Source organism: Balearica regulorum, chromosome 4 (genome assembly GCF_011004875.1).
Source record: "Balearica regulorum gibbericeps isolate bBalReg1 chromosome 4, bBalReg1.pri, whole genome shotgun sequence".
Taxonomy (NCBI): domain Eukaryota; kingdom Metazoa; phylum Chordata; class Aves; order Gruiformes; family Gruidae; genus Balearica; species Balearica regulorum.
This window is the reverse complement of record NC_046187.1, coordinates 24,843,782-24,868,958: the sequence shown is the minus strand read 5'-3', so window position 1 is coordinate 24,868,958 and position 25,177 is coordinate 24,843,782. Positions and strand designations below refer to the sequence as shown.

The following is a 25,177-nucleotide window of genomic DNA, read 5'->3' as shown; positions in this document are numbered from 1 at the left end:
ATTAAATATATTACTTTTTTGCTTTTTAAACTAGTAAACCAAATCTCAGACATTTTAAGAGCCAAAGTACTATTTCAGAATCATGTAATGCTATATTTCTCGAGGCCACAGTTAAGTATTAGTGTCCTGACTCTGTACCTTGGTTCCAAACATAATATTCCATTCCAGTCAGTGGTGCTAAAGGACACAGAGAAAGGTTATTTTCACATATGTGCTGAATCCCACTGTTTACATCAGAAGGCATAACTTACCATTGCAAATTATCATGTTCCATAAACCCATGAATATTGGTATTTTGAAGCCATGCAAAATGGTAACCCATCATTTTTCCAATGTATTCTTTCTGTGGGCACAGCTTTACATAAAGCCAGAATCTATCTTCTCCCCTTTCCTCCCATATGAACACAAACAACTGTCTGTAGAGACAGTAAAACATATCAGTCATACAATAAGGGCTAAAAATACCCATCCTATCATTTCAGCGATCTAGTTTACAGATCACTCCCTTGTAAACCCAACAGAGCATAGGGCAGTCCATGTGCTGTTGCATCAGCACAGCTGCAGGATCTTCTTTAGCAGCTTTGTCATAAAAGAAAACCTGTCAAAAAACTGATGAGAACTGTTCTGACGTTGTTGTTCTTGGCAACCGAAAAGAATCAGAACTGCTTCTCTGGGTATGTGCATTGCATTCAGAAGCAAACATGTAGCATCTGCAAACACACAGATACACAGGAGAGAGAAACCACACAGGCACAGGTTCCCGACAGCTAATTACCCAAGCTTAGAGTTTTCACCTCATGCTGAAGTCTTGCTAACTTACATATACAGCAATCATATAGCCGGAAGTGAGCATCAAGATATCCATATAAATGCTGGGAAATAATGGTGAAATAATTTCAAGAGTTTATATCATATTCTATTGTCTTATTACCAACCTCGTTCTCCTTTTACTTCCTTTTGGAGGTGTTAAAGTTTCAAAATCTTTGTGCTGGTGTCTGTGTGATGCAAAGGGAAGGCACCTATTCTAGGTATCACTCTGTAGGAAGGCAAGTATGTTCTGATTCCAACAGGTTCTTCTGTTGACATCCAAAGAAAAGCTTAACAGAAGGCTGCACAACCCTTTCTTACACCCCTGCTCTTCCTTGGTGCTCTCTCTGCTGGAAACAGGCCCAACAGCATTTCCCTAACATTTCTGCCTCCTCAGCTCTAAAGATTTCCTGCCTGAGAAAACAACACATTATCATCTCTAGAAGGTTTAAGTATCTGCAACAGAATGCAGACTTCTGGGATGCAAGGTGGTGATGACACAGATGGAGACGTGTGGGCACAGATGGAGACGTGTGGGCACACAGGCTGCTCCTCAACCCTGCTACACTGTGGAAGAGAAGTAACGGTGGCTGCTGGAGTTGCTCCCTGTGCCTTGCTACCTTGGCTGCCTGACTTTCTCAGGATACACAGCAAGTGCATGGGCAACGGGGAAAGCAAGGGCCAAAACACCATCTTATAGCTCTGGTGATTGTAAAGCTCCTTGCTTGAGAAGGACAGGCTGGAAGAGAAGCCCCTGCTTTGCCTAGCACTGCAAAAGAGGAAATATCTGCCTTCTAATGGTGGTTGGCCACTCTAAGGACATCCTCCTATAGCTGTGTGAGGCTGTGATGTCCCTACTCATAACACAGTGCGGCTATTGTTTTGTTCTCCAGCTCTTTAGCCCAAAGGCCCATGCAAGCCTTTTGAAAACACACAGCTGTCACTACCTCTCGGCTAAGTTTTCCCTTTACAGCTCTCCTGCTTGATCGTGAATCACATAGCCATGGAGGAACAAGACTTTTGAGATCAGCAACACTAACCTGAAGGTACAGGACAGTAACAAGGAGCAGGATGGTAACAACACTTGGCAATCTGGATGGTTTCTATCTGAGTGCTTGTTTGTATCTGATTCTAAAGCAGTATTATGAACTGATTTTCCATAATGCTATAGAGCTTAAGATAGCCACAGCTTAAAAAACTATAAAAAGAAACTCTCCCTTGCCATCTAAAGTCAAAATCACTACAGAACTATTATAAAATTGAATGACCTCATTGCATAAAATGCATTACTTTCCTGTTATGAGAAACACTAATGTTCCCTTTGCTAAAAAGCACAAAATGCCAAGCAACACACAGTCATGTTGTGATCAGCAACACCAGCTGATTCTGCTAGCCTCTTCTATGTCAATTATAAAAATGGTATCTGGTTCCAGTCTCACCCTCACTACATCAAACTAGAAGCAACTCTGCTGACTGCAGTCAATTTTACCACATTAAAAGAAGACAAGTGAGGCCTAGATGAGGCCCGAGGCCTGATGTGCTGCAGGATTAACAGGAAATGAGGAGGTGGTCAAAATAAAGCATCGCAATGGAAGCAACAGATTTTTAATGTCATTTCATAACTTCGAGCTAGAACAAAACAAAACAGCAGCAGCAGCAACCCTAGAGTACTACAGGTCTTGGTAAGCCTTACTGGATTTTCACAGGAGATTTTAGCAGAGTCTACTATTATCATCACGTTATGTTATATTATATTTGTATAGTTAATACAATTTCAGATAAGGCAACCTGAAAAGGGCCAGAACAGGAGTGTAGATATTTTCTTTCTTGGTTTTACCTAAAAAGGCCCTGCAGGGATATTTTATGCCTTCCTGTCCTGGCCCCACATAACAAGCTATGCTTTTTCTTCAGAAAACCTGTTTCTGTTTCCAGTGCTGGTCCTCACTTTGCTATATGGTTCCATATATGTCCTCTCAGCCGTGATCTTTATTTATCATGGGGGGGTTTGTGTGTGTGCGTGTGCATCTGTACACGTGGCATTTCAGTTGTCATGGCTTCTTCATGTCTGTGATTGTGTTTCCACACTGATAACACAATGCATCAGGTCATGAAGTGCCAAAGGCAGTGGGTCTGATCCTGTGCCTAAAATAAACAATATACTGGATTCTGCTGGTTGGTCTAATGGAATACAGGGGACGAGCCAAACAAATGGCAGAATCTGACTCCAAACTTCATCATGCTTAGGGCAACATTTAGTAGTTTATTACATTAATTCCATGATTTTTGAGGCTAAATAATTAGGAAGCGAGAAGGCAAGCCCATCCATGCTACAACGTCTCAAATTCGGCTTTATCTTGAAGTCTGAGGAGAAACATTTACTACTTGTGGAGAGGGGCAGACCCTCCTCCACAGCTATTAAACATCAATGAGCAACTGAGAAAGCTTAGAATGTGTGGGGAAACCGTCAGGGGTGGGAGGCAAGGAACCTAGGTGTTACTCTTGGCCCTACTATGAACTTGCTCTGTGTGTCTGGGACTTCAGGTACACCATGAAATATGGCCATGGTTCAGCTTCCACATGTCTTACTTGCCAATCTTACCTCAGAAAACAACTTTGAAACCGAGCTGGCATACACTTGAGAGGAATTTGGACACCATGACAGCAACAGACTAACTCACCGGTATGCCAGGCATCCCGCGAGGACCATCTTTGCCGGTATCTCCTGGGGGACCTCTGGGTCCTGGTGGCCCTGGAGGCCCAGGGGGTCCAGCTTGTCCTTGGTCCCCCTAAACCAACACAAAACTCATCACAAGTTTGCTTTAGAGGCATCAACCACACAAAAAGACATTGATTTACCCAGAAAAAGCGCAAGACAGGCTGGAAGAAGCTGCCACGAGCTTGACAGTGGCTTCTTCACTGCTTATGGCAGAGACTGCACTTTGCCTTGAAGACCGAGGGTTGTATATGTCCAGGGCAATCAGCCACAGAGCAGAAGGTTCAAATTCTAAACTGCTTGTCCTACCATAGGACACATGCCAAAATTTGGGGTAGCCTTGCAATATTTTACTTATCTAGTTGTCCAGAGCAAGTAACTGTTTTCAATAAGCAGCTGTTTGCTTCAATATTGGCATAGACATAACAAAACTAAGGTAAAAAAGAAATGTGAGAATACACAGTTTGCACGGCAATTTTCCAAGCCCCTCAATGATGCATTGATAGATCTAAAAAATGAGCACAGAAAACAACTGCTTTCCCACAAAGTTGTATGCAATTTTTCATCTATTTTGGGAAGCTGTTTTATAGTGACAGCTAACTCTCTTAATGATTTTTACCTATTAATTTGTAAAAGCCAATTTTCAAGAGTTGCCAAAACATATTACCTTCCCCTTTAAAAAAAGGACAGCAAAAAATGGTGCTCAAGTTATTTAATTCCCAGCACACCACTACAAACAGCTAAAAAAAGCTGACTTTATCTAAAATGTGGGTCATTTAGCAAAGCTACCCATAGCCTTTTAATTGTTAATATCATTAACAGTTGCTTCACTCCAAAACATTTTCAAATGAACAACCTGCTATTTAAGAAGGCATCTGACAAAAAGGTACAGCAAAGAGTAAATTGAATGTAAAGAAGAACCAGACTCCAGTGAGATGAAGCACTACCTTAATGAGGCGGCGTTTAATGAGCTGCTGATCAGCAGAGAGAAACCCATGATTGATTTTAGGAAACACCATCTGATCAGGCAGGTGAGGTCAAAGGTTGAAGATCAGAGATGAGAGAATTGAAGAATAGACATCAGAAGGCCCGAGAAAGAAATAAAGACATATTCATTAGATTTATAATAGCTAAAATAATATAAACCGGTGCTTCTGTCTGACAGAAACTGTGCATTTTCATTTGAAGAAATTTACCTCTAATGTACAAGGACATACCGCTTCATGAATTAATCATATACGAGTTAACTGCGTAACTTTTTTCTCCCCATATCTCCTGTGAGAATTCTTCACATGTATTAATTTTTTCATTACTGAGGCTCTAAAATTCAGTATTTTTATATGTTGTTCTTTCAGCAAAGCTTCTAGAGACAAAGCACCAGTTCAACTTTCAGTCAGATTTTCTAACCAGCATATTGTGCCATGAAGAATGGTGTCATTTTAATAAGGACTGGAGTTCCAGCTTGACCAGATTGCGTCAATCCTTCCTGCTTAATTTGCAAATGCGCTTTGAAAAAATCTCTACGTACAGATTAAACCTCTGATACCTAACACAAATAGCTGACTCTACATGTAACCAGTATAGAGTTCATTGACATTTTCTACACTCCTGTATGCCTCAGGGAAGCAGAACTACAAAAAAATCTCATCTGAAAACAAAATACTGACCAAGATCATGGGGAATGTGGGTGTTTCCAGGGACAACATTATACACAGTTATAGATTTGATTCTATGCTCTGCATCAGGAATACTTCTACCAATGCAAAGGCAGTGAGGGTTGACTTAGGTCCACCATAAGGATTCATTGGCATTCCATGGTAAAAACAATTTTTCATGTGCACTTTTATGCTGATACAGAGAGACCTGACTGAACAGGTACGTGTCAGCCACAAACCTTGACGGTGAGGATCTGATTACTGTGCAGAGCAGCGACTGTGGGGAAGCCTGGCAGACCCTAGGGACACAGCATAACATGGTACCAAAACAGCACAACACAAACGTCACAGAGACAATTTACTGACAGACAAACAGAACGAACACCGTGTTTAGTATACCCCACATTGCCTATTGACAGGAAACAGCCTCTCTGTCATATGGGAAACAGAGTTAGGTTTGCACTACACTGTAGATGCAAGTTGTTACTTTACAACAAGAATATCAAGAGATTTTAGAAGGAGCACTCCCACAGAGGTGCCTTTCCTTAAAATTACAATAAATTGTTATGATCTTTTGGCAGTTGTTAGATTATCAGCCAGTGGATGACTGAGCCATTTTCAATTAAAAGGTGCTACAGCACTTCAAGAGAGCTATGCAGAAAGCTTGGACTCCGGATTGCTGTAGAACTTGACAGCAGTGACTGTGGATTTTGAAGCGCTTTGCTTAATTAGCATCCTGATCCTCATGTTCTGTTTAACATATGACATTCAGCACATACACTGATAGTACATACACAATTATAAACACTGAACAACAATCTACTGCTAGATCTTGGGTAGTCCAGAATGGCCAAGATCAACATTTTCAAGACATTTTCATATCCAGGGCAAAATTTTTCCCCTCAAGCGCTGTATGCTGCATACAGTTTCTTATATCCTACTCTAACAACTTGTGCAGAACTTGTACTGTACTGGTATAAAAAAGAAGAGTGTGGTAGTCATGGCCTGCTGTGACAATACAAGGGGTGAATTTTGCTGTCAGTTCAACACCTTTCTTGTGCTGCCTTGTAGTGTGCGAATTAGACCTTCTGACAAAGCTGAAACCTTATACAGTTGAGTGGTGAACTCCTAAAGAAAGAAATCCCCAAGTCCTCTCCTTGCCTTTAGCATAGCACACTGAATCAGAGGCTTGTTCAATGGCTGACAGACATCAGGCTGAGGAACATGGAATAAAATCTAGTCTGGTAGCTCTAAGCTCCCTACGCGCATGCACGCACACATGCCACCTCTATGAGGCAGAGCTGGTGGCACAGCCCCTCTGCAAGGCCTGGAGCATATGGCTGCAAGGTTGCAGCTTGGCACCTCTGAAAGGGAAGGCTGTGCCTGGCTCTGGCTGCCAGACGAGGTGGCTTCCAAGAAGTCCTGTATGAAGGGTCTGCTGGGGCAACCCACATCGCCACAGTGTGTGAACCCTTTGCAAGCTCAGCTGGCCTGGTGAGAGCAACCATCAGGCAAGGGCAGCCTGGCAGGTCTCTGGGCTGCAGCACATTCTTTTAACATGGCAAATATTTGCTCTGTTCATCTCCACATGCAGTCACACCAGAGATCCTCTGGATCGCAGAGACCGCATTGGTCTTTACAAAAAAAAAAAGAAAAAAAAGACAACGTAACTTTCTGATGCACACATGTCCTTCACTAGCACCTTTGAGTTGCGTTCAGCAGCTTTATTCGTAATACACACCCATGAGAGGAGGAAGCTGAGACCCTGTGAGTGGATCCCATAAAACCAGGGGCAGTTTTATCAGCCTTCCTACTTTGCTCTGAGGAACCATGGTGTGGCTAACTGCATTGCTTGCTGACCTGAAATCTCCTCTTTAGAAACAAATAACAAGAAAACAAAACCAAAAAAGGCTAAAACTCCAAACATTTAAAGAAACTCACTCCTGTGACACCTCTAAGACTGGAATGATACATCATTTAGAAAGCAGATGTATCAAATTTGCATTTATCTTATTATGGAATATAAGTTAAAGAAGTTATTAGATGGTAATGTGCCAGAATCTTTACATCTGTGACTCATTAGCCCTGCTGTGCACATGGTCCATTCCTCTTCTAGATAAAACCACAATACCCGTGTAATGGAAATGAGTACAAACAAGAAACCTACAAAAGAACTAAAATCTGAGTAGCAAGCAATAAACTTTAAATCTCATTTATTAAAAAAAGGGATGAACAGAAAATCTTTTAACAACAGCCTTTAGGATTACAGCACAGTAATTTTCAGTTACCTCTAAAAGTAGCATATTTGTAATGTGACATTTTAAAAAGTGGACACTCAAAATTCATATTAGGTTTGATTTATTTCATCTTGAACACGAAGCAGAGCTGAGAATTAAGAAAGAAGTTTAATCAGAACATATACTGGTTTGCCATGAAATATTCTTTTTTTCTTGAGATGAAAGAATTTTGAAAGTTTTGCATAGCTCCACATAAAAACATTTACATAGAGCACTTCACAGTCCAGCCCCAGCGTTCTCACTGCTTCCCAACACCACACAGACAAGTTCAAGAGTAGCTATCAGTACTGCAGGTTTCTGCCAGTATAAACAACACATAAGAAAAGGGGACAACCCCATTCTTCCATTGGCAGCTTAGTAACTTCTTTCAGCTTGTTCCCAAGTAGGACAAAACTTTCTTGCCTTTGCCCAAAGCAGACATATTCTCAGACCTAATGGACATAGATGCCAGCTTAGACCTGGATCATCTCCCCACATGTAACACGCATATTTGGAGAGAGCCAGGAACATGGGAATATTAAATCGGACCCAGCAAAGAAACTATAATGGGTGCATAGTTTTTGCATGCGTGGGAGGCTTTAGAAGGCATCGCATCTTCTGGCATCCATGAAAGATAATGTTGGCACACAATGAGCTTCTAAAAAGGCATAAAAAGAGCTATCCTTCCCACAAAATGAGTTCTCTTCCTTTCCTGTCACTCTGCTATAAATATAGCCACAAATATCCCCTAGATCCGTTTTATTTTTTCTCTATCTAAAACTGTTCTCAACGATGGATTCAAAAGTTACTCAATTTTCTCTTTATTTGGTTTGATTCTTGAACTGCACATAGGAAGGGCTCTCGTTCTACACCCTGGGAGGCCTTCACAGAATACAAAACACTACAGTGATCAACAGCGACCACTGGCCCACTAAATTCCTCTGCTGACAGCAACTCAAGCTCACCCTGAAACTCTAGCTGGTTACAATTTCTAAATTAGCACATTTGTTGCATGCCTCACTGCAATTTTTGCCCAAATGCCAAGCAAAACATGATGCTCAGTGGAGGCTAACAGGCATGTGACCATGTAACACAGTGTTCTGCTTACCTGCCTGGAAATGTAGATAAAGCCTACTCAGACCCATACAATGGCTACTGAGAAAACCAAAGGATGCCAGAACATCCTATCATTCCCTCTGTCTGATTTTTTACTTAGATGAAATAGTTCTCCTGTTACATCCATCACAGCCTTCAAAGATGTAATTCCCACTATCAGTCCTAGAATTTTCACAGTACATTAGGCTTTGTGCATTGGTCTACATGAAGTCAATATTATAAGGTCATCATAACCTTGCCGTATGGTGAGTATAATAACATTAAGCAACAGCATTACTGGTTTTACACTATGCTGCGTACGCTCCATTTTGACTATTGCATTTGCTTAGTATAGTAAATGCCACAGTCCTCCTTAGGATTTTCCTTCTGACCTGCCAATAAACCCAAGCTGCACAAGGTTACATGTTCCTGTGAAGACATGGTAAATGAGACAGGAATTACCACCTGCTGTTCACTTGCACTTCCTAAGGTTACAGCCAGCTGCTGCTATTTCACATCAAATCACACAGGCTTCAGGCCAGAGTGATCCTGACACTCTTTATGGCTGCTTTACCTCCCCGCAACACCACCTCCAGTTCTAATTAATCCCTCAGACAGAGTGCCAGTCCTGCAGCTAATTATTATACCTGCCCTGGGGAATACAGTGTTCGATATCACCCTGTACAGTGCCATGGACTCTCAGCGGGAGCTCTTTTATATAATCCCTTTTATCATAACTGCTGCTTTCTCCATCAGCAAATCTGCTAACTAAAACAGTGCACCACAACAAGACAAGGATCCAGGAATTTCTTTACACTTAGGCAATCGGTCAGCAAAGAGTTTTAATTTGAATACATTATGTAACGATTCAGACTTTGTATTAAAATAATAAAAATCTAATGTTTAAGAGCTAACACAAACGGATCACTATAAAAGTGTTATTTTCTATAATGACCTCTGTATTTTTACAGTGAACTCTACCTGACACTGGACTCAAAATGAACAAAACTGGAAAAAGCCAGTACTTCTCTATTTTGGTCCTAGTATTAGATGAATTTTCAGTGAGGCAAATATCTTTTCCACACAACCCAGTTATGAGTTCTGATGTGTGATCACCATCTGACCTACACAAAATATCCTTCCTGGAGGCAAACCTGCTACTCTCACTGAAAGTGGCGGTAGGCATCCAGTTAACTTCAAGCTGGGTTGGTCCTCCCCAAAACCAAGTTGGTTCTCACAACAAAAATCTTGTCTCCTGGCTTATGGTTGCTCTTCAAATTTTATACCCATTGCAGTTATGCAACATAGGTAAGTGGTTCAAGCCAGTTCTATGATATTTATTAGGACTGGATGAAATATTTTTGAAGAGTTGTTTTCGATCAAATTGGTCTAACGCAAGTGTTCAGTATTGCACCACTTTTGCGTGACAGCTGCAGTTTGAGATAAAACAACAACATGATGTTTTCTCAGTCACAGGACAGGGCCGTGGAAAAAGGAACAGGATGTACAGAGACTTCCTTCCTCACCATTCCTCTGGCATTACTAAAAAGGGGCAAGATGCAAACCAACTGGTGGTGAGTGAAGACACGCACCGCCTAGCTCTTAAGACAGGAATGACAACATCCTCGTCTTGGGAACAGGTATGTGGCACTCTCGCTGGAGTGTCACAGCTGTTCTGCATTCCCCAGGGGAACCTCAGGAGCCGAACATCAAAGGCATAGCTTGGCCCTGGAGAGTCATCCACGGCCAAAAGGACGCTCCTGTGAACTCTGAAAGGAGCCACATCTCAAGTCTGAACGTCCCAATGCTTCAGACAAAGTTGGCAGCCAGCACAATCTGAGTTCTTTCCTAAACTCTTCTAGTTACAGAGCTCCAAGTTACCGTGCTCCAATTTGTTACCCTAGTTTCAGCTTAATGGAAACCAGGGGAGCCACAACACCCTAATACTAGTGGAGTAGGAACAGATAATTAGTCCCAGGAATGGAGTAGGTAAATACCCCTGTTGCCTTCTGGCAGATAAGGAAACAAAGTCTCAGAAGTTAAATTAACTGCTTACGGACAAATTGGCATTAAACCAGATGTCCTGCAGTCTTCTCGATGCTGCTGCTTCAGTGAAAGTTATGTTAACAGAAGGAACCGTGAACTTCTTTTAGCCTTCTTACTGTGGCACACTAAGAGTATAGTTTGAAGCAGTGGTTAGATATAGTTTATAACTTGAATTATAATTTACTTTACACAGGACAGTTAATAACAGAAGAAACACCTATGTGGGTAGCCGCACTGGTAAAGTATTAATTTAAAGCAGTACTTTCTTTGTACTGTATGTTTGAAGTAACACAGAGTAAACCAGAAAATATGCTTTTATATACACATAAGAATATCACTTAAGGGAGTACCATCACTATATCACCACCTCTGCTGCAGCTTTTGACAGTATACTCATATAAATGAAACCAAAGGGTATTTAATCAGAAAAGAAAAAGCTGGGGACAAAGCTAATTTATGCTAATGAAAGCTACACAGTCCTTCTATTAAGGCAGATAAAATTCATGAGCAGTACTTATAGAACAAATTAAGAGAAACTTTAGTAGGATATAATCAAACATCATCAAGGCCAGTCCTGGAAGAAATTCACAGAATATGTTTAAGTTATGTAAAATTATATTTAATTAACATAATACTCAGACTATAATACTATACATTTTTGCTTTTACAAGATGTTGAATGAGGATAAAAATTAGCAGCATGCACCGTTTGGGAACAAAGCTTCCTATTACATCATTAATTTACCTACACTTCCTACAGTTAGCAATGCCTCAAAAAAATGGAGTCTTGCTTTTGGTGAAGGCAAGAAATCAGATTAATTTATACACTACTATCTATTTTGTGAAGCAACCCTGTTCCTTTCTAAAAAGAAATGTGCCAACCTTCAAATGAAACATAATACAAAATAAGATGGCTTTAAAAGAGGGTGATAAGTTAATGATCATGGTTTAATCATCACTCAGTACCTAGTAGTTTCTCATTTATGAATGAGGTACTGATTCTAATGACATGAATATAGGTTTTCCATTTATTGTCAGTAGGAACAGGAAAAGGCTCAAAATATTTATTATATGTTCCTTAGAAACATATAATAACATAAAATAACTTGTAATAATACACAAATAATAGATAATTTTTAAATAGCTTGCCAGCACAGAAGAGTGGAGCCTGCAAAATTTCTGTCATAAAACAATGATTTCTCTGTAGTGGGCAGCCAATAAGTAGCAAATGTATTAAAAGTCAGCAGGGAAGAGGAAAGGGTTAAATAGGAAAGAACATTATATCACTACCTGAACCTAACTGTTTTAACAGTACACAAGAAATCTTTTGAATCGTCAAATCAATAAACTTCTGAGTACCTTTCTTTTCTAGAACTTAATCTCTTCTGCTGAAGATATTTCAGAGATGTTATCAGTTCTGTGCAGACCCAGCTGCTATGAAAATTTACTTAAACATACCAAAAGGAGAAAATAATTTTGTGGAAATACTTAAGTATGGCTTCTGGGTGGTTTCTCATTGTACCTAAACATAAACCAATTTAAAGGCAGCTGCTTGCTGGTGATTTCTAGACCCGATAAGCAAGGAATCTCTCATGTATCTGAACTAAAGGACAGAAGATATTTATTGTGTCATTTACAGAAGGATGAGAACAGACTGATTAAGACACTCAGTACTAGCTGTTCCATTCCCAGACATTCACCTCTGACAATCTATTTCCAGTAATCAGGGCACAATCTTTACTTGGACAATATATCCTTTGCAATCCTACCATTATGAAATCTTCAAAGGCTTTTTTTTAAATTGGAGTAGAGCTGAGCAACTGGAACTGAGCAGTGGACTGACATCAGCATTTATTCTAATAGTCCACAGGCTAAACCCCATCATTTTTAATTTTGTCATGCCTCAGTACAGTAATGCAAATCTCCATGGACATGTCACGAAGTCATATCCTCTTCAAAAAGAAAAGCATCCAAAAGATTTATTAACGTGACTGTTTCTTACACTGGTATTGAGGAAAGCTAGTTCTGCATTTGACCTAAATGTTTAGTGTACCAGAACTTTAGAGTAACGAGTAGAGATCTGATAAAAAAAATAGAGAAAGAGATCAAAAAAGCATTTTTTCAAATAAGATCAGGACTTTTAAATAAATCCACCACTACCTTATCTGTGGTCTCATGTGACCAAAAGCTATATTAACCTGCTGCTCAAACGCACACTCCAGGCATGAATTTTGACACACATTTCTACATGGCTCACATTTTCTACAGGCAGTATGGACATAAGTAGATTAAGCCACATGGCATTATGAACTAGAGCCCCTTATGCCATCTCTGTATGATGAAGAAGACTCATTAACCAATTACTTCTGAATACTTAAGAAAACTCCTCAGATTCTTTAAAAAAAAAAAAAAGACAAAAAATATCAGACTCATTATTCTAAAAATACAGATGCCCGACATCTGGGTGGTATTTGCAGGGTCTGGTTCCTACCGTATTAATTTATTGAAGATTAAAAAAAGTTAAGTTCAAAGCAATTCCGTATATACTCAGCATGTCCAGTGACTCTGAATAAGAAGAGATAACTGATGACTGTTTCAAATGATTTCAGAAAGAAGGATCTCTCAAAAGGCTCAAGCCCAAGGTGAAAACTTGGGTGGGGACAGAAAGCAACAATTTCGTGTTTCATAAATATTTTTCTTTTCTTTTCAGCAGGATTTTAAAAGTTTAAGGTCTCATCTTGACCTGGACAATGTTTACATTTTATTTTGGTTTCTTTTACTAATGAAAATGCCTGGAGGAAAGAAATCAGCTTTTATAAAGAATAAGGGTCATTTTCAAATTTCGGTCATAAAAATGACTTGGAATAATAAAAATCTTTGCTAAGCTAAATGCTCCTTTCGAACCAATATGTAAAAATATAAAACCAAAGAAACTTCAGGCTCCTGTTCTGTAAAAGATGAATTAGCTTTAAAATGTCCATCACTTTTAGGTATTATATCCAATCTGTCTGCAAACTGTCTGCCTGTCAAATCCAAATGTTGATGTCATCCCACAGTCATGTTCAGGTACAGTATTTCTCTATAATAATATGGTACAGTATTATCTCCAAACCCATTTATTTTACATAGGCAGTGATGGAAAACTGCAAAGGTAACCAACCAGGTTTAAATGGGTTTAGTGTCATTTGGTGCATGACTGGCTTACACATATAATTTCCATTAATTATATTGTAAATCCCCTGGCACAGCAAGTTGAGCAGATTCACCCTGAAGACAGTCATCAGAAGAGACAACTGCTGTACCATGAAACATAACATGGTCAGAGGCTTCATGTACTTATTACTTGTGAAATACACAAGGCAAAAAAGGAGAAGCTGCTGTCGAACACATTCAAACCCACTTCAAAAAAGACAAAGGGAAAACCAACAAGATTGGGCAAATTACCTAAGTTATACCCACATACTTAAAAACAGGTACGTTACTACAACATGCATTGATGGACAATCAGTGAAGGTTCAGCACCATAAGGTGCTATCATCCACCTCTTCTCCTCTACTGCTGACCTTATTCAACTCCTTTTCTATAATCAGATATGCAATTCAGTCTCACTTGCCAGCTGCTGCTGCAGATATAACTTTGTGATGTCCTTAAACGTGAATTCCTTCAGCTGGATATTTTTTGCTTTTTAGCTGCACCTGATTTACCAAAACCACAAAGTAGGCATAACCGCGATGTGTGTGGTCCAGCGAGAACTCTACTGCCCTGCAGCACGGGGGGTATGTCTTGGCAAGGTGGGAACAACAGCCTCTGTCTAGCAGATATTCCACTGCAGTCTTTGCAGGTGTTCTGCCTACAAGGTAACACTGAACAAACTTCCATCTTCTTATTGGGCATTGCCAACACTTCTAGCTCACGGTATGAAAGCCACAGATGTTTAACCACTTTCTAGTTCTTACGTCTCTCCAACATTTTGCCAAGATTTCCAGACCACTGGAGGCTCTGGCACCTTTGCTTGCTCTCCCAAAGCTGTCCTCTGCTCTCCCATTTTATGCCACCATGAGAAGAAACAGCACCGTCATTCCCTTGTGTAGATACTGCTTCATTTTTTTTTTCTGTGTTCAGACCTCTCCCTGGAAGCTTCTCCAACCCTCATAATTCCAGATTCTTATCCTCAGCTATTTAATACTCCTTACAACATTGCTCTTCCATATTTATTTATTACTCTATCCCTCTCTGATACCTCTGTGAAATTTGCTCTCCTGTTCTGAACTGTTCTTCCAAACGTAAGGTGACTTAGTGGAAGCACCTATGCACAGACCTCTGGCTTACACTTTCTGAACGGAGCAACCTCTCCTCAGCCACAGGCACTGCTCCACTCTCCTCCTCTGCCCTTTCTCTCCTCGCGTTCCCCAGGAGGTTCTGTAGCACAGAACCAGCCAAAATATACAGCCCAGCGTGGCTTCCGAGACATTGTTCAGAACCTTCAGTCTGTGTATTAGCCTAGAAAAAACACGTTCCTCACATTGTTACTCTCTACTTCCTTTTTATTTCGTTAAATAGTTTTCCAATTCTTCTTTTTGAGTTTCAACTGAAATAATATTTAAAGCTGTTCATTAATAGCCCTCTGTCTTTATAATGTGCAGTCATATTGCCAGGCATAACGGGACACCCTGTAGGTAATTAACACTGGTTGCAACAACACCAAATTCCGCTATAAAAGCATGTTGTGACTTTAGACAATCTTACTGACTGCAAAAAGTAAAATTGAATTAAATAATATGAAACAAAATAGTAGGATAAAATAAGATTGCAAATTCAAAATATTGAACGTAGTTGACAGAAAAAAAATAAATCCATGGAACATGCTGTTACGGAAAAATTTATAAATGTGTAACCGAAGAGAGTCACTATATCATCAGAACAATGTAACCAAACGTTTTCTAATGAACCACAGATGTAAAGAAGAATGAACTGGCACAGCTAATCCATCTGAACTTTCACCCCTGTATTCCTCTATTTCTCTGTTAAAATAAATAGGATACTTAAAAATTAAAAGAACCTTTATGTTTCCACAACTAAACCATGTTCTGTCTAACTGTCTGGATGTATTTACGAGGTGATAATATTATTATTAAAAATATGAAATACATACATGTCAGGAAAAAGAGCTAATACATGCATGCATGATACTTGTTTATAATTCATTAAATACTAGATACATTTTACAAGAAATCTAGAAGTACGTTTATTAGAAACCCACCGGCCCTCTGCATTGTGGGAACCCATGCAAGGCGTGAAAACATTGCTGGGGAAACTGAAAGGTTTGGTTAGGAAAGCCAGCTTTTATAAAGCAGAGCAAAATCACTGTGAAACCTGCTTCCACCCATAATGGAAATTGTATATTTTAATGCATTACTTACTATTGTTACTCAAATCTTCCCAGACACTATCTGGTCATGTTCAGTATTACTGTCCTGCAGACACTTACTTCAACATGCAGGGTAAATGCAGCTAATAAGCATAATTAGCTCAGACAGTGTATTTAATTTAGTTTTGCACTAAAGACTAATTGCCTACTCAGCGAAGGGGAAGTGTAACATTTTTTTTAAGATGCTTACCCGAGGGCCCTGATCACCTTGATCTCCCTGCAAAGTGGAAAGATGAGATGATAGGTTTAACACAGCATCTGTGTGCTACCCAGCTCTCTTACATCATCTAACATTACACTGTGTCAATACAAACGGTCTCTTTAGTTCATGCTGGGAGGGCTTTCCGTTCACCTCGTAAGTGTCACCCGTACATCAACTCACCTTCTCGCCTTTTGGACCGGGAGGGCCCTGAAAGAAACAGAAGCAAAGATGAATTACTGATGAAGTCCTGGGACACGGCAAGAAAGATGTCTGCGCCAACCTGCGATTTCTTCCTAACAATCTATTTCCTTATAATTTTTCACTCCAAATGCCAGGGCTATTACAGAGACGGCTTCTTCACCGTATTTATAATAGGCACTGTGCGGTTATTTCTTGAATACTTTGCTCACCCCATGTCTTGAATCAGACTACTTAGACAAGCAAAACTATGCCTGAAACGACAAAAAGTCTATTGACTTCAGTTAGGGATGATAGTTTATCTCCCATTAGATACTAAATGTTTTCTAAGACTGTAAAACTTCTCTGCAAGTGCAGCTAATAAATTCAGAGGTGTGTAAATCTGCCACGTATTTTGGCATCCTCCTTGGCTTAGATTGCTAAAGAAAAATGGAGGAGGGAATCTAAAAGAAGTGTTTTCATTCCTATCTTTGGCAATGCTGAAGTTGATGTTTAGTCTCAAGCACGCTTTTTTAGGTAAAACGAGCTCTTTGTATAACATGATTTTGCAGAAGTAATATTTATTCTTACTTACCACCAGACAAATAGTAAGGTGACAGAATCACAAAACAGTGAGGTCCTTTCCTATTCCATTTTTATTGAGCACCTTCCCAAAAGCTACCAGCAGGTTTCTAAAACACTAGTTTTCAGGTTATTGTCTTGTGAATAAAATTACTAGCAGTCTGCAGAGAACTGGCTGCTTAAACAGTGCAGACTTTACCTCCAGCTTTCTGAAAGATGCCCAGGTGTTTCATTACAAAGAAGGATCTGAGGTACATATCAAAGCAGCTGGAAACAGAGAGGGAGACATCCAAGCTATCAGGGTCCACTGTTACGAGAGAGTGCGTACATGCATGCACACAGGCACGTAGCACACGAAAAGGTTGCTACCAGCAACATAACTAGAAATAACCAAGTGCAACCTTCTTGAGCTGAGCACGTTTGGACCGTTTCAGAATTTACACGTAAAAAAAAAATTCACATGGCTCACATAAATGCACACAGAAGGAAGGTCAGTCTGCTCTGTATTAAAGATGTGATCAACCACATGCAAGTCTTTGAGAATCCCTGTTGTAGCCAATTTTCTGCTTATTTTTAAGGGCTTCAGATGCATGCCAGAGAAGAGCATCTACTGCTAAATCTTTCAAGGAGTTAAAGCATATGTCTCTCCTTCCATAGCCTGCCATCTCTTCTGGCTGCTGCAGAGCACATAGAAACAAGTCTGCTACATGACCTCCCCATGTCTCCTTTAGGAAGGACAGAGCTCACTGCAAGCTGAGCAGAAACCATCTGCTCAATTAACTACGACCCCTGTCTACTTTGTGTTGCCCTGCAAGAACTTGTCCTCTTTAAAAACAAATTAAACAAAGTGACTTAATGAATGGATACAACCTTGCTGCACCTTTAAGGCCTCTCCATTTTTTTTAATTTTTTTTTTTTACACTTTATCCCTTACTGCCCCTTTCCAGTGCATATGTTCATATGTATATACATGGGAAACTACATGCAGCCTTGTCTACTGTTAGCTACAGATTCCACATATACTTACTTGAGTGTGACATTATGGCAGAGCCCACTTTAAAACATACACATACATGCCATCAAGCTTGCAAATTCGCAAACTCAAACCATCAGTAACACAGTAATTGCAGAACGGCAATAACTAAAATCACTCAGTGCTGGCTGTGAACTGCCTTTTTTACAGTGAACGCTGAGCACAAGCGAAGGGCTGGGCTCATGTGTTCTATCTCCTTGAATTATCAAACCATTGCTGGCTCCGAATATCCTACTGGCTGCAAACTGCAAATAACATGACTCCTATCTGCTACAGTCAGAATCCTATTTCTTGGGCTGTAGGCGCGAAATTATAGATAACATGACGTGACCAAGACTGCAGACAGATGTTGGCTTTTGGATCATGCCGCGATTGGGGGGGTTGTTACTGCCTTCATCCAGATGCTCAATGCCATTCTTACGCCCAAGGGCAGCCCTGCTTCTGATGGGTTTTGGCTCACAACTTTTCCGAGGCGTGCCCGCCGCAGCTCTGCCAGTTGGTACAAACTACAACATCAGAGACTGCATCAGCTCCCTGAACTAAGCTGGCTCGCGGGAACAGAAACAAGCTAGAGTGTGCTTGCACGAGAGGTTCAGCCAGCAGATCTGCGGGGTTTCCAGACCGTCTCCCTGGTACAACTGCTGGCAATATGCTCAGCTGTCTCCACCTGACTGTCCCCTGCAGATTTTCCTGTTAAGAGTTCTCTGAAAGCACAATTCACACACAAACATGACTCTTAATAAGCCTGCATCACATCACTCAACTGAATTTTGTTGTCCTTTTTCTGTGCAGGGTTTTCTGAAAATTACCTGTCTACATCACATTCAGAAATGCAGCTGTTGTATTTGTTTTTTCATTGCTCTCTATTGGGCAAAACCAGCAATGATGACTGCTTGGTGTTTGCTCTCCCTGAGTGCCACGCACCATTGTTTCTATTAAGTTATCCTTCCAGCACACGCATTTTTCATACAAAGTATTCATCAATATCCGACAACGTTATTGTACCAGAAGTTAAAAACAGCTTTTCAAAAGGCCACAAGAGCATTTCTGGTGTGAACATTCTCACAAGTCTCTGCACTTGTATTTGCAACGCTTCTGCTTTCCACCAAGCATCTTGAAAAACAAACAAACAATTGCAAACAAAAATAGCTCTTTTGGATGCTAGTGAAGAGAACTAGTGGGGTTTCATCAAAAGAAAATTAATGCAATTCTTTCATGGCTTGTTCACCCATCTCTGCCTCTTCCCCCATTGTTTCAATTGTTCTCTATTGGTTTTGCAACTTTAAAAAAGAAAATTCCTATCCTCAGCCTTTGACATCTTCTTTCCATTTGTGCCGAGAAATTCTCCCAAGGTTTTTACTGCAGAATTTATTAGTGTGCATACACTGAGTGGAGGCAGGGAGGAAGAAAAATCTGAGGGAAAGTTGGGTTTGCGGGGGTGGGGTGTGATTAGGAGACAGATTTGTTTAAAGGAGGGCAAGGTTTCTTCTGTTTAAGGGTATAGACACAAAGAACAGAGTGAGTAAAATAACACTAGCTTTGTAGGCCACAGCATAGACATCCTGCTTTTTTCCCAGGGAGACTTCTGTGCTTTCGTTTATGAGACGGCAGAGATCGAGCCACTAGCTGCTGCACAAATGTGAAAGCATTTTGTGTAAGTTATATGAAACGTCTGAGGTCAGAGCATTTCTGAAATAACTTTACAGTGTTTTCACTGGAAACAGAGGCTCTTTTCTCAAAGTGTAATTATCTACTCCAGACTACTATACATTTCCAAGGAGAGTTTATAGCATGTTTCACATAAGCAAGGCCTTGTAAATCACAAACACATGCGAAATCTGCATTCATAATTAGGCGACAAATACTACTGTTTTTAAAACAAAGTCTTCTAAAGCAGACTGAAAGGCCTCCAGGCACCTGCCAGCCAAGAACAAAGCTGAAATCAGGGTCAAATCCATTCAACAGCCATGTTCAGGATTACTGGCAGGTGACCTTTTTTTTCTTGGCTATCCAAATACCATTTCCATTCTCTGATGAAATCTTTACATTATTATAAATATGTGTACAAGGAAGAGAAGGGCAAGAGAACGCACTGCTAGAGAACATGAGACCAATCCTTGTGGTCTTCATTCAGACAACATTCCCCTTAGGGTTAACTGAGTGTGATCAGCATGATTTTTCACACAGCTGGAATTTTAAAATTCATCCCCCAAAAGATGTTAATTTTGTATTCCACCATTGCAGCCATTGCCACCTTCATAGTTTTGCAACAGTTACATTCAGAGGACCTCTTAAAAAGCCAGTATTTGATTTATATTGGTTTCACAAACATTTGAAATTATCTGAATTCTCTTATAGACGTATTGTCTCCATATTCCTATTGCTACAGATCTGCCTTTAACCATAACGCAGGCAGTTCTACCATGACTTCACCAGAAAGGCTCCAAGCATTGAGAGGAAAGTAGAACTGAAAATAGTACGGGGTTCTCAGGAAGGGGTTCAGAGAAACAGCAATGTTTCTAGGTTCTGTAGAAAGCTCCAAAGTCAGGGCGGAGGAATCCAGACTGTTAGTGACTGCTAGATATAACCCGTATGATGCCACTGCAAAAAGCGCAAGCTGGCAACAACCAACCAAGCCGAATCAGTTGTGCTATGACAGTCCTGGTGGGGTCATCCGCCTTCAAGGGTCCTAAGGAACCTGAGATGTTAAACTCAGCAGCTCCCATCAGAGCTACCGCAGAAGACACAGGTAGCGGTAACTTTTTAGATACAGTCAGTGCTTTCCCACATTTCAACCACAACAGCCATAGGCTAAGGCAACCTGGCAGCTAGAGGACTGAATGTAGCTTGCTAGGTTCAGCCTTCATTTCCATTTGGGATAAAACAGCGTACGATTCATTCATCCCTACTAGCAGCTACAGCACCTGCAAGAAGAGTGTAACTGGCAGCGTAAGGGAATAGTGGCCTTGCGGAGACGAGAAGATAAGCGAACCAGACAGTCCAATGTCATCTAGACAAATTCAAAAAGGAAACCAATTTGCCAACTTCGTTTAATCATGTTTTCACAACTAAGTGACATTGCCTAAATTAATTCAATTCCTGCAGTTTATTTTGAGGGTAAAAGATGGTTTCAGCACATAACAACAAAATATTCAGTGAAACTTTTTCTTTCTTTGAAATTTGGCTCATGACTTTCACAAATTACAAGCTCCTGACTGGAACAACACTCCCCAGTCTAACCTACAGTTGCTGCAAAATATTAGGATCAGAGATGCTGAATCATAAGATAAGAAGTTACTCAGAGTATTATGAAATACAATACTATTTGAAAGTTCCTATACTCATTTTAGTCTTGTGTCCACTATGCAAGCCCTGAATACTGAGCAACGTGGCTTTGGTATTTGCTAAACTTGGCCACATTTGCAGCCAGTGTTTACATACATTAGTTTGCAATGCCAACATCTCGCCTTGCATCAATTTTACAAGTGCTCACAAGAATTTCCAGTGAATCTGAACAGCTTCTACCGCTGAAATTATATACCTTTCTCTTTTATGTATTTTATTCTTCCCCCAGAATATGCTGACTTATGGTGAAAACGTTAAAGAAAAAAAGCAACCCACCACCAGAAGACTCTTACCAATCTTTCCTTTGCTCCCCTTACATTCTTAAGTTTTTGTTACAGTATTCCAAGGCAGAGAAAAGGAAACCTGAATATTTGACACAATAACTGTGTCTGACTTAATAAACATTATGGAAATGGATGCAACCTGAGAAACATAGAATTGATATATATATAACAAACTAGATAAACAGCTCAGTTAACATTCATATCAACAAGTCAATTGTAAGTGAATCCTGCTGTAAATTCATACAACCGTATTCAGCAGTCAGTGATTTATGCCAATACATAAATCAGACAAGTTCATAAACTGCAGGCAGGAGAACACGATCTAGCCAAAATGCGTCAAGAAAGATTTAGACTACAATTTACACACGTATCTTCATTTCTTCACAAGCTGCACAGGGGTCACTGCTAACTGACTAGCTGAGTACCCAGGAAGAAGCATAAGGCTCGGTGTCCCAAGCAATGACTTGCTAGACGTCATCTCTTCCTTTCTCTGACATAGTTGCTTTCTTTGATTAATTGATAAAGCTGTCCTCTTCGCCCCCACCCCCCCTTTTTCTACGCTTCTACAGACAGACATGATGCTTTTCTTTGAAAACCTACAAATCTCAATACAAATAGTCCTATAAAGATTGCGCAGTACAGAGAGTATATGATGATGTACCCATTGCCTGAGCATGAAAAATCAAGGATCGGCTTTACTATTGCCATAAATTAATTTATGCAAGCATTATAATCTGAATCAACTGTTAAGTTTCTTGTGAATTGAGTAGCTGCCGTACATGTCAGTAAGACCAAAGATATGGAGACAGCATAACTTGTCACATTATTAAAGGTAAGAAAATAGCTTCTGGTAAAGTCAAGAGCCTCCTGACTACCACTTACTGCTCAATGCACTGTAATACACATATTTCCTGAGTATAAGCCCACATTGCCTTGTCCACAGTGCATCTTCCTATCCTCCTACTTGCTAGGTAAGCAGAAGTTTACTGATGATACTACAATTTTGATGCAATACTTTAAAAAAAACACCACAAAGGAAATTTCACTCTACTACACTTGTAGAACAGCACATAAAAACAGATGAGAAAATCTAATATTGCTAAGTCTCTGATTTTATAAAAAAATATCCCGAGTTTCTGTTTCCAATAACACCATAGGTGCCAGGAAGATACAAATGCATAATCTTGGTTTACATCAAAAAGACAAAATTTTTGGCTGGTGGTCAGAACTGCAGGAAGTCATTTGAAAACACAACTGATGTGAGACCTACAGAATCAAAATTCCTAAAACAGATTGAACAGTGAGCTTTTTCTACTATTACTGTTACATTTGTTATTTCCAAACCAGTCACAGGAGTGAGGTATTTGGAGTTGAATCCATGTTTTTAAAAATATTTTTTAATGACAGAACAACAAAAATGCCAGCCTCAGTGTTCAATATAAAACATTCCAAAAATGAGACATGTTTGTGATACAAACTGGTTCAGGCTTCCTACTCTTCCACCAATCCTGTAGCAGATCCCTGTCTCATTACACATCCACCTGGGACTTGAAAAAGCATCACCTGCTATCTTCTCATAGTATGACCGAGATTAACTCCTCGTCATCCAGTATCTCAGGTAGGCTTTTCTGTACTCCTTTACCTTCACAGAGGCTCCCTACTTCCTCCTCCTCTTCCTTTCGCTGCATTGAGAATAGACACTTGGAGTCTCACTCCATCCTATACTAGACTACTATGCAGCAGATTATTTTTGTATCCCTGTTATATCCTCTCCAATAGGAATATACATGTGTGTGTCTTGACATATGTAAGCATGCTGGTGGTGGAATTTAAAAACAAGACTGCATTTCTATAACAGCATTCACTCAGTAGTTGAGTGCTTATGTCAGAAGTGACAGAAAAATTAATATGTATCATGGTAGCTATGGAAGAGGCAAAAAGGAGTCTGCTACCAATACATGAAAATATTCTAAGTCATGGGCTTCTTGATAAGATTCAATAGCAAGATAAAGTGCAGTTGACTAGAGTCTTGTACTTTCATTAATAAATATTCACTGCAGTCAACAGAAATGATGCCACAGAAATTCAAGGACCAAGGAATTAAACAACTATAAAAAAGCATGTTTAGGGGACAGAAGACAAAGAAGAATGAAAGGCTGTTTTCAAAATTTACAATAAAAAGAATTAGAGTGCAAAGAGTTTTCAAGGTAGATTGCTTCACCTTTCCCTCAGAAAAACTGCATTTATTGTTGCGTCAAACTACTGAAGCGGGAAAGAAGTTACAGCTCTAAATAGTTTTTATTGCCCCAGACTTCACATCTTTTATTTTGCGCTGAATATTAAGAGAGATATGAAACAAAGGAGAAAAAATAACTAGCACTGTCTAACCATCCGCTTATCCCCATTTATTAGAATAACAACGTCATAGGACCACTTCAGAAGAGTTTTCTGCACTCGGTAGTGAGGACTGTACCAGTGAGGAACCAATCAGCAGGCTGTGCAAAGAGCGAGCTATTTTGCTCAAAAAGCCTGATATCCTTCGGGGCCCCTGGTCTAAGCAAATGCATTAGGTATTGATGCCTTTAACCTGATCAAAACAATTTATTTTATGGAAGCAATTAATATACTCCAAAACCAAAGGAAAACGTGAGAAAACAATAATGAAAAAAAAAAAAAAGACAAGAAAAAGAAAAATACTTAAAAGGAAGACCAATATAGTCCAGTGGAATTTAGGGCTTATAAAACTGCAGGGATCATGGAAGTACATCCTGGCTTTCTTTCCCAACACAATAGAAATTGAACAGAAAAAATTACACCTCCTGCCAATCAAACTCATTAAATCCTTTTTCCAGATTTTTGAGATAAAAAATACACCATTAAATATTTTTTATACTTCCTTTGGTAGATTTTTATCCATAGGCCAGCTCTTTCATTTATTCCTAGAAGCTTAGTAAGAAAACAGCTCCTCACTGGGAGTTAACAACTTCCTGTTATTTTCAGAAACAGTAGTTCACATTCTAATGGTTCAGTCAGTTTTTACCTACAGCGTGAACAGTAGCTTCTGTAATTCAAAGACCTCTGGTGCTTCCTTGATTGTTTAGTGGCCAGATAGATAATTCACCTGAAATGACAATGTCCTTTGGCCATTTGATGTTTTTTGTTCGACTTAAAAGAATGTTTTTGATGAGGATGACAGGCTGGACTTCAAGCATTTTGAATAAAACAGACGAAGGAAGAAAGCGAGGGAAGGGGAGAGTTTCAGAGCAATGGAGATCAGCCACTGCCAGTCACTACCTACAAGAGAAGTACCTGTGGTCATTGAAATATGTCTTCCAAGCTCCCTAGCCTTCTGGATCTTCCAAACTTTACTGTTTCCGTTACTAGTGTGTAGAGAAACAGCAAGCAAATATCTGCCAGGCAGATCCTCCTTTGGCTGGCAATTGGATCAAGGAGATTTATGTACTTCCTTAACAGATGCTGCATAGGGTACAGCTCTACAAAATAATCATAACCACACAGAAAAAAATGATTGAAA

The 25,177-nt window shown here is 39.8% G+C and overlaps 1 protein-coding gene across 1 annotated transcript in view; it reads right to left on the bottom strand.

The window, feature by feature from the left end:
- Positions 1-25,177, bottom strand: part of COL25A1 (collagen type XXV alpha 1 chain) — a 322,148-nt gene that overhangs the window by 91,410 nt on the left and 205,561 nt on the right. The window contains exons 6-9 of the mRNA XM_075751482.1: positions 16,402-16,428; positions 16,210-16,236; positions 4,468-4,539; positions 3,486-3,593 (exon numbers count right to left, since the gene is read on the bottom strand). Of these exons, the coding sequence (XP_075607597.1) occupies positions 3,486-3,593; positions 4,468-4,539; positions 16,210-16,236; positions 16,402-16,428 (234 nt within the window). The remainder of the gene's footprint in view (positions 1-3,485; positions 3,594-4,467; positions 4,540-16,209; positions 16,237-16,401; positions 16,429-25,177) is intronic.